Raw genomic sequence first — 12,026 nt, 5'->3', positions numbered from 1 at the left:
CCTTACTGCATGCAACTCCACAGACAAATGGATAAGTGCAGTAATGCAATAAATGAGGTGTGTGCAGTGCGATGGGGGCTGGTCCGCATGCTCCAATGCTGTGACAGCACTGTCAGCAGGGCTTGGATGGTCATGGGTGGGAGCAACTGAGAGACAGAGGTCAGCATTGTGCAATGTGTACGTGGTTCAAAACAGCAGAGCGAGCCCAACAAACTGAGAAAAGGGGGGGGGGGACACGCATAGATCCTCGTAAGGACTTGGAGATGAACACCTCAGCACAGATGAGGGGAGATGTGGGGTTCCTCCACCTCTCTCTGCTCCTCCTTGCCTTCCCAGCCCTCTTCCACCCCTCACTGTCACTCTGTAGCTCCTGCCGGGCCTCTCACGCTGCTGTGATTTATCGGCTGGGCGAGGTATCCGTTCGTTGGTGCATCTGGACCGTCCCTGCTCATTTTCCACTGGAACGTGGCTCGAGCTCCTTTGTTTTTCAGTCTGGGCTTGGACAAGCTCTGCCAGCTGCCAGCTGGCCGGCCGGCTGCATCCTGGCCCGCTCCCTTACAGCCGCTCAGTCTCAACTTTGCTTTTCCCTTCTTTTTTTTTTTTTTCCTTTCTCTCCCCTCTCCCTTATCCCCCTCGATTATGGAAAAGCAGTTCAGATTTTCCAGGTTTACTGAACGGGGAAAAGGCTGAGGGAACACTTGCTCCTTCTCCAACAAGTGCTTTTCCAGTTCTCCCCGGCGTGGAAACTCCTCAGAAGGGAGGTGATGGGGTTTCCAGCCAGCTTCACCATCCCCATGGCCCTGGGGCAGCACCTTTGCCTCCATCCCTTCCACATGGAAGGGAAAAGAAGTGGCTTCGAGCTACCCAACCCAAACCTGTATTCCCTGTGTTGATGTGTGAGCCTGCCACAGCCAAGGATGGAGGTTATTGGCTATTATTTAAGAACAAACAAATGTTTTATTGCCCTGGCTCCTCTGAAGGAAGCTAAATGTGTTTTGGAGGCATCTTGTTTAGGTACAGTGGGTTGAAAAATAACACTTTTTTTTTCTCTTAAATACTAATAATCAGCAAGTATTCTTAACTGGGAGAAAAGAATGTTCAGTTAATGCCAAAATTGTCATTAATACCTCTGCTTGCAGGCTGAAAAAAAGTGAAATGATATATTGGCATTATGGATGCAGGCACATAGCCCTTAAGGTTTTTGGAAGGAATGGGCTTTCTCAATGGCTGGGGTGCATTTCTGTGCTGCTCATCACCCCGCTACAAACAGCTGGAAGTATTTGAATTGGAAGGAAGAGATGCGATATGCTTAGATTTAAATGTCAGCAGTTACGAAAGCTTGTGAAATTGAAATAAGTGCCCAATTTTTGAATCTTTAAAAAGTAAAACTTGTCACAGAAGCCTTACTATTACTTTTCCAGTGGGAAATATAGAAGAAGCAATCAACTAATGGACTGATGAGCATTTCAAAAGCACCTTGGCATTTAAATGTTAGAGGAAATTAATTGTTTTTAATTGAGAAAGTTAATATTGTTGACTTAGATATTTATTGAATATAAATCTATTTTGGCAGTTGCTGCAGTCAATAGGAAAAATAATATCCTGTTATGCTCAGTGTGAGGTACTGACATGTACATATCAGTTTATTTATATGCTCATGTCTGTTTAATGCAGAGTTGTTTGTGCAATGTCCTTCAGTGGTGCATTCCTAGCCTTCAAAAAAAATGAGTTTTTAACTCTTGAATAAAGTAATAAAAATTTGTCGTCCTGTTTTTAAGGGGTGAACTCAATTTATAAAGCTGTGCTTGCTGTTAATTTAAACTCTTGAATTGACTGAGTGTATGTGATTTGGAGGTTTGAATGCTACAGAAGGCATCAGACCATAACTTTTTCTGCTTTGCTCCCACAGAGTGTGAGAACTTCTTGGAGGATGGGCTGAGCAGTGTCTGTGCCTCATCACAGGGTGTCCTTAAAAGAGAATCTGGCAGCGAGTCTGACTTCTTCTCCTTGCCTGGTGATGGGATGGAAGATCTTGTCTTTGGAAAGGTAGGAAAGTCTGATTGGGATACGAGTAAAAAAAGTTTCAAGGCCTGATTCTATAAATTCATACTGCAACCTTATTGTTCTGACTTTGCTGCTGAGTTAGAGACCTGGAAGGGATTGTCCTGGAATGGCATAGATGGGAAGGAGCTGGTCCCCTCTTCAGATGCAGCAGTTCGAGGGGTGCATTTACATACACTGTGCAACCCCCTGATGTTGAATAGAGGAAAGCAATTTTGACTGCACAAAAATAAATCAAACATTAAATAGTTGAAAAAGCGGATTTTTTTGCAAGGTCATTAACGACTGCATGGATGGTATGGAAGCCATCTTTATCTAATGTAACAGAGAGCTTTCTCCAGCAAACATAACCTCTGCACTGACACATTCAGAATCATATACTGTAATTCTCAGAAGAACTTGTGTTTTTCTTTAAATTCAGTGCGACTCCCTTAATAGGAAGGAAACACTCATTCCAAATAGTTAAGGCCAATTCCAGGGAATAGCTTTGTTTCCAGGGCAACATACCTCTAATGCCTTTTTGCGTGCAAGCTGAAGGAAAATGTTTTCAAGTTTGCTTAAAATCAACAACAGAAGTCATTACTAACCTTAGTCATCTCTGTGCCCTTTGTGTTGCTCATGGATGAGAAGAGGAGGGAGGAGTGGGTGAAACCTGAGATACAGAACCAATCTCCTGAGCAGAGAATGCTTCACTTCAGCACTGCCCTTCTGCCATTTGCATCAGGGCTGCTCAAAGATGTTCAGGGGACAGTTGACTTTTGCCTTTTAAAAACCTTCTTGCTTGCAATTGATACTTCTGTGCTCCTTGCCATAACTAGATGATGAGAAAGCACACAGGAGATGGTGCAGAATGAACACAAGCCTCCGTTGAGCAGCCACCATGTTGGTCACAGTCTGCTTTGGTTCTGCATGGCTTTAACCAATTCAAACCTACCTCCTCAAGCAGATGCAGTTCTTGCTCCGAGAAACTCAATTTTTAGAGTAGGTTTCGCACTTGCTTGCAGAGAAATATATTTAATGAAACAAAATTCTGTTTGGTTAAATCAAATCAGATGATGGTGAATATTTTCCAGTGGGACGGGAAACACCACAGTCTGGGCTAAGTGATCTCATGTGCTATAAATGAACAGTAAAGTCATTCTTAATGCATGTGGCAGGGCACAGAGCTCACCAGCCTCACCCTTTCCCATCTTACTCTCAGAGCTGGGGGACCCTGGGTTCTGAGAATATAAAGCTTTTTGGCAGAGCAGAAGACTGTCTTCAATTTGCTTGTGTAGAACGAATTACAACAGCAGACTTTGTCATTTGAGCCTCATTTAATGGTTGTGTGGGGATGCGTGGGAGAATAGTGCTGTGAGAACACAGTACATTTTATAACGTACAGAGCTTTAGCTTTTTCCCTTTCTTTTATGTGGAAAGTTTGCTTCTCCAAATGTACGAAGCAAAAATTAAGAAGGATAGGTAGTGCAAAGTAATGGCAGTGCCACAGGGAAAAGAAAGGTGGTTGGTATTTCAATTGTCGATAAAGAAAGGGTAGAGTGAGGAAATTTTCTCTTTAGAAAAGAAACCTCTTCTTAATTTGGCAGCCAGTGCATTGTTCTCATCATTTGGTGGGTTGCAGGCTTCATCTAGAAATGGGTAAAGTTCAAAAGGTTTATAAGATTAGTTTAGGAAGTCATTCACAGCTAATCACAGCCCCAGTCAGTTGGTTTATTTGTCTCTGCTTTGCTGACTAACTCAATTCCCCATCTCCTTTCTCCAAATTTGTCTGAATACCTTTTCTAAAGTTACAGTTATTTACATAAGGACTCATTGGGTGTTGTGGGCTTGTTCCTTAGGTCAGCCTTTCTTCTAGGCTGCTGAGTACGGCCAGTGGAAATGCCAAGTTTTAAGTATTTTTAGTAACTACTGACATTATTGTTGGATTGAATCTTTTTTTTTCTGGACAATACCGTCAGATATACTTATTGATAGCACTCAATTTGTTGTAACTATATTAAGTACTGCGATTTGCTTATTGAATTGAGAAGTTCTATCTCAAACCTTTCAGTATCATTACTGCTATTGTTACTATTGGTCCTGTTCTTGTTTTCCCCTTGTATGGAGCACCAGTTTCTCTATTAGAGTTTTGTCTTTTCTCTTAACTGCTATATACATTAAAAAAATGTTGAAGGAATGAGCTACTGTCTGTCCAGGATCTTTGGGATGCTTCCATAAAGATGAGTTGAAATCCATGGATTTTTAAGCCCTGGTTCTATCCCCAGACCATGAAAAATTAGGGTCTGTGGAGTCATGAAATCTGCAGGTGCTTTGGAGTGTCCCTGATGTGAGCTGTGGGCTCTCATCGCCGCCTCCTCACTGTCTCCTTTTTTCTCTCGGAGTGACGCATGCTGAGCTGCAAAGCATCAACTCCTGGATTGTGAAAGCTGTAGCATTAGAATCCGACTTGCTTTTTTTTTCAGACCGAAGAGGCTGTTGCAGAAATCCAAAAATCATGTCCAACATGAGGTCTCAGTTATTTATTTATTTGTTTGACGTCAGAGCTTCATTCCCACGTCTTCGTCATCTTCCTCTTCCTTCTCGGTCTCTACCCAGCCGTCTGGGCAAACTTTGCAACACTTTCTTTCTTGGATGATTAATGCTGCATGAGGTCATTTCTCACAGTCATCTGGCAACATCCTGGGGCGTAGCCCATTCGCTTTGCTCATCTTAACTTTTAACCTGCCACTGAAATTCAGCGTTACTTGGAACTCTCTCAAGGCACCCCTTGGGAAATGGTTCACCTGCAAGGGACTTGGGAAGTCAGGGACCTGCAGCTCATTGTCAGAGAAAGGAGTTGAAGCTTAATGTTTAGTTTCTGCCTCCGTTTTGAGTTGATCAAGGAAGTACACAAATCCATAAATCTCCTTTTTGCATTTATTTTCCTGGAATTATTGTTTCTCTCTCTAAAGCAGAAAACAAGCCCTCAGAACTAAAAGCTTGAAGAAAAAGGCTTGCAGTGGGGGAAAGCTGCTCCACTCCAAATTGTAAACACAGCGGTAAATAATTTCTAGGATGCTATTACCAAGGTTAACTTTGGGCATCCTGTAGCCACTGGTAAATCTGAATTTAAAAATATTCTGCTCAATTGTGTATCAAGCCAACCAAACAATTTGACTCCCTTCATATAGTGATATGTCAAATAAAGCTCAGCATGCCAAGGTCTTATTTGTTTTTTTTTGTTGTTGTTTTTGTTAAAAAGCCATAACAGCATTAATGCCTTCATCATGTGGAAGATCAGAGAACAGAGTTAAGTTCATCTCTCAGTGTTTTGCTTGTTGTCATCAAGAAAATAATAAGAAAGAACATTACCATTTCACTTCTCATGACCTCTGATAGATTTTTTTATTTTTTTTTTACTTGTTTCTCACTAAATACTGCTTGACAGCAAAGAATGTGTCCATTAGCATATCTGCAAACACATCAATTTTATTGTCGTAATTACAGGTTGAATGCATTGAGGTGCAATGCAGCAAGTGTAACTTGAGGAAAGTTAATATTTCTTTAATGCTTTGTTATTCTTTTAGGAAAAGAATTAGAAAACCATTTCCATTCTGCAAACAGGGTGTTTTCTGACACAAATAGGATTAAACAGCAATGCCTATTTACTGACACATGGCCAGCCAGCTAATGTTTGGCAGAGCTGACTACAATACTTAGGTGTGTCTGCCACACTTGGCATTTTCCAGACAGATTCCTGGTCCTTCGTATTCACTATTTTCATTTGTTTCAAAAAACAGAAGACATTGTTTAAGTGAAGACAGAACAGTTTTTATAGTAAATGCATGGGCCACAAGTTCAAGGAAAGCGTTTATTGTGCTCTGTACTCTGTTGGATGCTCAAGGTAAAATTCAAACTGGGCAAATATATTGTGCAGTTTCAATCCTCTTTCTGAGCTGTGAGAGAAATTCTAAATCGTCCTTGCTAGGGAAGCAGTTTTTGTTCTGCATTTTCAACTGGAGCAGTGTTATTTTTCATCCAGGAAATAAGAATTCCTCTTTTTTACTCTGGGGCAAAGATATCCTTCTATGTTTTAATGTTCTGCAATATTTTCACCAAATTTGCATCCACGTTTAATGTTTCCAAACTGTCCCATCATTCCACTGCACAGCTGGCATGTTGTCATCCCTCCTGCTGTGCTGCCCTGATGTCTTAACAGTATTTTCCTGTGTCTCAGGAAGGCAAAGCAGGCTGCTTCCTCTACTGAAGGAGTGTTATCCACATAATGACTGCTTAATTTGTCTGGATTTAAGCTAAGCTCTCATCCTGAATCACACATCCATCAAATAGTCTTGAACAATGCCAAACATGATCAAAAACGTTGCAGGGTATGCCTTTCTGTTCTCCCTTGCTTTAACCTATACTTCCTATTTAAATGTGTGTCAAATCCAATAATTTAAATTTATGGTAAATTTACTATAATTTACATAAATTTGTGGCTAATGTTTGATGTTCTTTACCGATGTAATGTGTGCCTCTGGGTGTATTCTTAGTGGTCATTTAATGTTTAGTGGTGAAAGCAGGGATTGTGCTGTGCCTGCTGTGTACCTCTTTTTTTTTTTTTTTTCTTTTTTGATGAATGAGAGAGGGAAAGTAGTGTGACAGCATTTATTGACACCACCTTAGGAACATTATTGTCTACCTGTTGAACTGAAATAAGAATAAAAAATAGCCAAAAATGAAACAGGGCTTCTCTTCACATTGTGAAATGTTGGGTCAGAATGCCTTATGATCACTGCAGTGTGTTTTTATTCAGTTTAACAGGAAGCTTTTACCTTATGCTGTATGCCAATGAGAAAGCAGTGCCTGGAGCATCTAACCATGCTGGGCTTGATGGGAGATGAGGATCCTGCTCATCTTCTCCCATGTGGGTTGTGGTGTCCATTGCCCTTCACAGAACAGGATGTTGTCTTCTGCCAAATAGACTGCAGCTCCTCGAATACTCAGCTTTTGCTGACAGCCCAGCTTGCTATTCGAGGACAATTAGCTGCTGTGGCTTTGGTGAATAGTCCATTATATATGATCTGACAGCTCATTTCTGCCTATTATTATTTCAAATGATACAGTGCAGGGCTCTGCAGGAGAATAAATTGAAACTTCCCACGTCAGTCTCTTGGGGCAAACACCATTTCAGACTGGAGGTGATGTCAGATGCATGCTTGTGTTTTTGCCCTAGCCACGGGGAACACAGAATAATCATAGGCTCTTTCTAGGCTGTATTGTCAGCATGTGGCCTTTTGCCAAAGAGAACCAGTTTGGGTTCCACTTACTGCTTTTGGAGCAAAGTAAACCAAAAATTGCAGTATGAATGGAGGCCTGTAATAAAATGTGGCTGATCCCATAGAACAGTATTTTTCAATTACAGTTGGGTTTGAAGAAATACTGCAAACCCTGGCATTAACTTTTTGCTTAATGGAAAGTAGCGGGGGTTGAAGAATCAAGTTTTTATTTTTGTTGTCTGTTTCCTACAACTGAATAATTGTTCCTTTTTCACCACACGATGCAGCAGAACGGTGTGTTGTTGCCTTCAAGCTCTCATGGCTAAAAGCTGCAGACTGGCCCCTTGTCACCCAGGAGAGACTGGCATTGGTCATGGGGAGCCATGATGATCCAGTTTCATCTCTCTCCATCATTAACACCTGGGACATCTTTGGCTGCTTTGTGCCCCTGTGGCTGATAATAGGTTCAGCTTGAAATGGCGAGAACAAGAGTTGCTGTGTGATAACACACAGATAAAGACTCATCTTTGTTTTTCTTCCCTGCAGCAGCCTGAAGAGGAACAGTCTGCAGGAGATGTCACCAGCTCCAGCTCCTCTGCTGATGACACTGTGTCCTTGGAGAGGAACTCATCCCTGGGTAGCGACACGTCCCTGCCCTTCCCACCTGCAGTGAGCTTTGCACAGCCCAAGGACAGGCGCAGCCTGGATGGGAGCTGCACGAGCATGGTGGCTGTGGAGGGAGGAGAGGGTGAACTCTCTGGCTTGGGAGAGAAGGAAGAGGAGCTGGACAGTATCACAGACGTGCCTGCTCCTTCCTCCGTCTCAAGAAACTCCATGCGGCCGCTGTCACCTTTCCGACGCCACAGCTGGGGGCCGGGGAAGAATGCCACCAATGAAACAGAAATCAATCAGAGGAGGTGAGTAGAGAGCTGCCCTGATTTGCTTTGCACCCAGTCATATGGCCTTATCTGAGCTTTGGATTGAGTCTGATGAAACAGACAATGGAGGTCACTCCAAAACTTTTTTTACCTCTGAAGAGTGAAAACAGCCTCCTAACATATGTATATATCTTTAATTAACTTTCAGATTGGAAGTTCTTAATACCTATAGAACACTCTAGGTTTCCATAGGACAGAAGGAATAACTCAAAGTTTATTAGAGCAAATGGAAATCAAAGAATCATGGAATCTTTTGAGTTAAAAGGTCTCGTCATTTAGTCCAACTGCCCTGCAGTGAACAGGGATGCCTACAACTGATCAGGTGCTCAGAGCCCTGTTCAGCCTGACATTGAGTCTTTCCAATGACAGGACAACCTGTGCCAGTGCCTCAGCACCCTGACTGTAAAAAAACTTCCTTAAATCCTGTCTAAATCTCCCCTCTTTTAGGTTGAAACCATTTTCTATTCTCCTATCATAACAGACCTCCAGTCTGTCCCCTTCCTTCTTACAGCCTCTCTCTAGATACCCTGGGACAGATCTTAAGTTTGAAACATCACCACCTCTTTCTATAAGAAGAGTTCTATTAAAGGAGTAACTGGAGTGTTAAATCTCATTGACTATATGAAGAGATAGAATGGGCTCTAAGGTTTAAAAAGAGGTATATGGTGGAGAGATATGTAGTCCCTTTAGGACTCCTGGTACATTGTCAAGGAATTGGTTCTACTTGATTCTCTTATGGACAGTAAGTCCCATCAAACACACCACCGTGCCTCCAAGAAAGATAATTCCTTTTCCCTTTTATTCTTCAATCCTGTATCTTAGTGGGGGAAAAAGACGAAGATGCAGACTAAGAACATAATTGCATTTCATTCATCACCATGCCCTGTGCTGCTGGCGCCGTTTGGGCTGCAGGATGACCCATGCTGAAACTAGGGAAACATGGCCATTGAGTTTCATGTATTTTAATGCAGAGCAGGAACCAGGGCATTGCTCCCAGGCTGCCTGTCCCAGCTGGGCGTCGCTGTCTAGGTGGGCAGCAGGCTTTTAAAATACATAGTGCAACACAGGATGAACAATTTCTTATTGTAATTATTATTTGCTTACTTCTGCCACCTTTTTTTGGCTCCATTCCTCATTCCCACTGTTTCAATGGATTAGGCAATACTGATACTTCAAAGCTACAGAAGAGTCAGTGTCAGGTATACATGCAGGGTTATGGCAGCATGCGTCCATAAGCTCACAAGCTCATTTAGAAAGATTTGTTTTTCAGTGCAGGACCTGTTATGTAAGGATTTGTGATGGTAATAAACTACATAGCTGGCAGTTACTGCTAACTCTTAACAGATGGGGTTAAATTCTTCTGCATCAGAGTTCAGAGGCAGTTTCTGATATGGGAAAATACACTCATTGTAAATGTAAGACTATTTCAGTAAAGGAACAGTAATTATTCTCATATGTTCCTAAATGCAGCTGCCACTACGTAAGGATATCTGTCACACAGGTCAATTAGAAAAGAAAAACTGGAAGACCTTTGCTGATAACTTGATTCCCATTTGGTTTTATGTTTTCGTTTGGAAGGAATTTGAATTACTTGTTTTTATTTTGCTTTGATTTCTTTTATTTTTTTTTTCATACATGGCGGTTGCAATGTTGAGGTTCTGGTTGCTTAGTGAGCAAAAAGAAATACCAAGGAAGTGGAGCCCAAACAAGTGGCTTCCAGACAAGGCAGTTAAATTTGGAGTGTGTGCATATTCATTTCTTTCACGTACAGTAGATACTTTTCCACTTAAAGAGTGGAAAGCCCTCACTGTAATTTGACTTCTGCAAACCTTTGAAATGAAATTATGTGAAGCATGAACCTTTGCTAAGGTTAAAGCCTGTGCTGCCCCATCCCACCCCTTGTCTGAGCAGTTTGCACTCACTAGTATAAGATGAGCTAAAAAAGAGGGAGTTGCCACCAGACCCAGTCATGGAGCACAGCTGTACTGCACAGAGGAACACTTGCAACCAAGCAGAGGGAGATGCCTTCTGGGTCCATCCCCCAGTCCCACCAGAAATAGTCCTGTCCCCAGCACAGAGCCTGCTAGGGTGGGATGCAAGAAGCCTACACACAAAGAAATCCATCTTTTGTAGGATTTGGTCTTTTCCAGTATTATGTTTTCTGTTTGCAAGTGAGATGAGGATAGAAAATTGTTCACAGAGAAGATTAGGAAAAAATTAATCATCTTAAGTAAACTGTGAAAACATGCTTATTTCCCCTCTGCACCCCCTCTGTTTGTGGATAATCCCCATGTCTACATTTTGCTATTGAAAACACAAAGGAAGCGAACAAGGCTACCACAAAAGGATGTTCATCCTTCAGTAATTCCTGACATTCATAGCGGATTTGAAATGCCTGTCTTTCAACAATAATGCAGTGTTTTTCACATTGGTGTCTGAGGAAAGAAATGCCTGCATTTTTTACTGATGGATGAATCGCTGCAAAACTGGAGCTCTTGTTAACCATGGCTGTTAACAGCTTCTGTCGAGTGGTTTGTCCTTACCTAAACTTAAGGCTGACCCATCATGGGCAGCAGTTAAATTGAACGTGGTCAATACTTGTTAAACAGATTATCTGTAATCGGAAAATGAGATGCGAGAGGATTGAAAGAGACTCATTGCTTCCTGCAGTACTTCTTTTTGTGTTTTCTCTGTACTTTCATTTCTTCTGCAGGTTGTCTATCTGGTAGCATTCCTTCAGCTGTCATTTGTTCATTTTATTCCATCCAAGTGTCTGACCACTGTCCATGATTCATTTTCAGTTCAATGCGAGTTCTGGGGGATGGTATAAAGAAGCCTCCCATTCATAGGAGAAGGTACAAAGCCAGCTAACGTGACTAACCATTTTGTGTTTAAATGTCTACTAACTCCATATGTCACCTTAGTGAACCTGGAGTCCCCACCTCTCCAAGAGCTGTGCTAGAGTAGTGCGTCCCGCTTGGCTGCTTTCCCTCTCCAACCTAACCCTGAGCACAGGCTCAAGCCACTCTCTCCAGAGCTTGGAGCAGGCTCAGACATAGGCTTTGGCATGTGTCAGATTGGGATTGTATGACAATAACCATTTACCTGCAAGTACGGGCATAACTTGTTCCTAAAACAGAAGAGCTGTGTGCCAGGACTTGCAGGAGGGGCATCTGCTGAGGAGATGCACTGAAACAAACTCAGAGATACAGGTTACTCTGCAGGTCTGCAGCTGGTTAAATTACATGCTGTTTTTTAAAACGACCTCCTGGACAAAGAGAAAATGTTTTTTTCTTTGCTTCCGTGGGTTTTCTGGTTTTCTTCTGCATAGCAGACTTTCAGTTCCTCATCCATACATACTTTCACTCACGCAACCTTTCAGCTGCCCATTAACATATGAAACAGGCCGCTTCATTTCTGACTCAGCACTTGTGTGGACTGTCCACATTTATACATCTTCAGGTTCCAGAAAAAGAGATGTTTCACCACTCCCCTTCAGCAGTTTGGCCTTTTCTGATCTTCTCCCCCCACCCCCTGCAGCCATTCCTCCTGCAGCAGGTTAACTGAGGACCTCCCATGACATGGCTGTGGTTACCTGACGTGCGTGTGAGACGTGTGTTTAAACAGACTACCAAATTTCCACATGTGGGAGAAATGTTAGGAGGGCCTCACCATGCATCAGCATAAATGAAGCCGCTTGAGCAGTGCTGTGCAGTTCAGGAGAGGGCTCTGACAGGAAAGGCACAAGAAAGAACGTGCTTTTTTACTT

General features: G+C 42.3%; 1 protein-coding gene across 8 annotated transcripts in view; it reads left to right on the top strand.

Moving 5' to 3' along the window:
• The window catches only part of AKAP13 (A-kinase anchoring protein 13), a 195,501-nt gene that overhangs the window by 137,051 nt on the left and 46,424 nt on the right, over nucleotides 1-12,026 (top strand). For 4 of the 8 annotated variants that reach the window (XM_031587751.2, XM_090149023.1, XM_090149026.1 and 1 more), the window contains 3 exons: nucleotides 1,910-2,046; nucleotides 7,866-8,236; nucleotides 11,059-11,112. In XM_031587751.2, coding sequence (XP_031443611.2) covers nucleotides 1,910-2,046; nucleotides 7,866-8,236; nucleotides 11,059-11,112 — 562 coding nt within the window. The remainder of the gene's footprint in view (nucleotides 1-1,909; nucleotides 2,047-7,865; nucleotides 8,237-11,058; nucleotides 11,113-12,026) is intronic. The other 4 variants (XM_090149025.1, XM_090149024.1, XM_090149022.1 and 1 more) reach the window with 3 other exon arrangements.

This window comes from Phasianus colchicus, chromosome 12 (assembly GCF_987193195.1).
Source record: "Phasianus colchicus chromosome 12, bPhaCol1.hap1.1, whole genome shotgun sequence".
NCBI classification, from domain to species: Eukaryota; Metazoa; Chordata; class Aves; order Galliformes; family Phasianidae; genus Phasianus; species Phasianus colchicus.
Note: the sequence above shows the minus strand (reverse complement) of the source record. Positions and strands in the feature narration are given on the sequence as shown.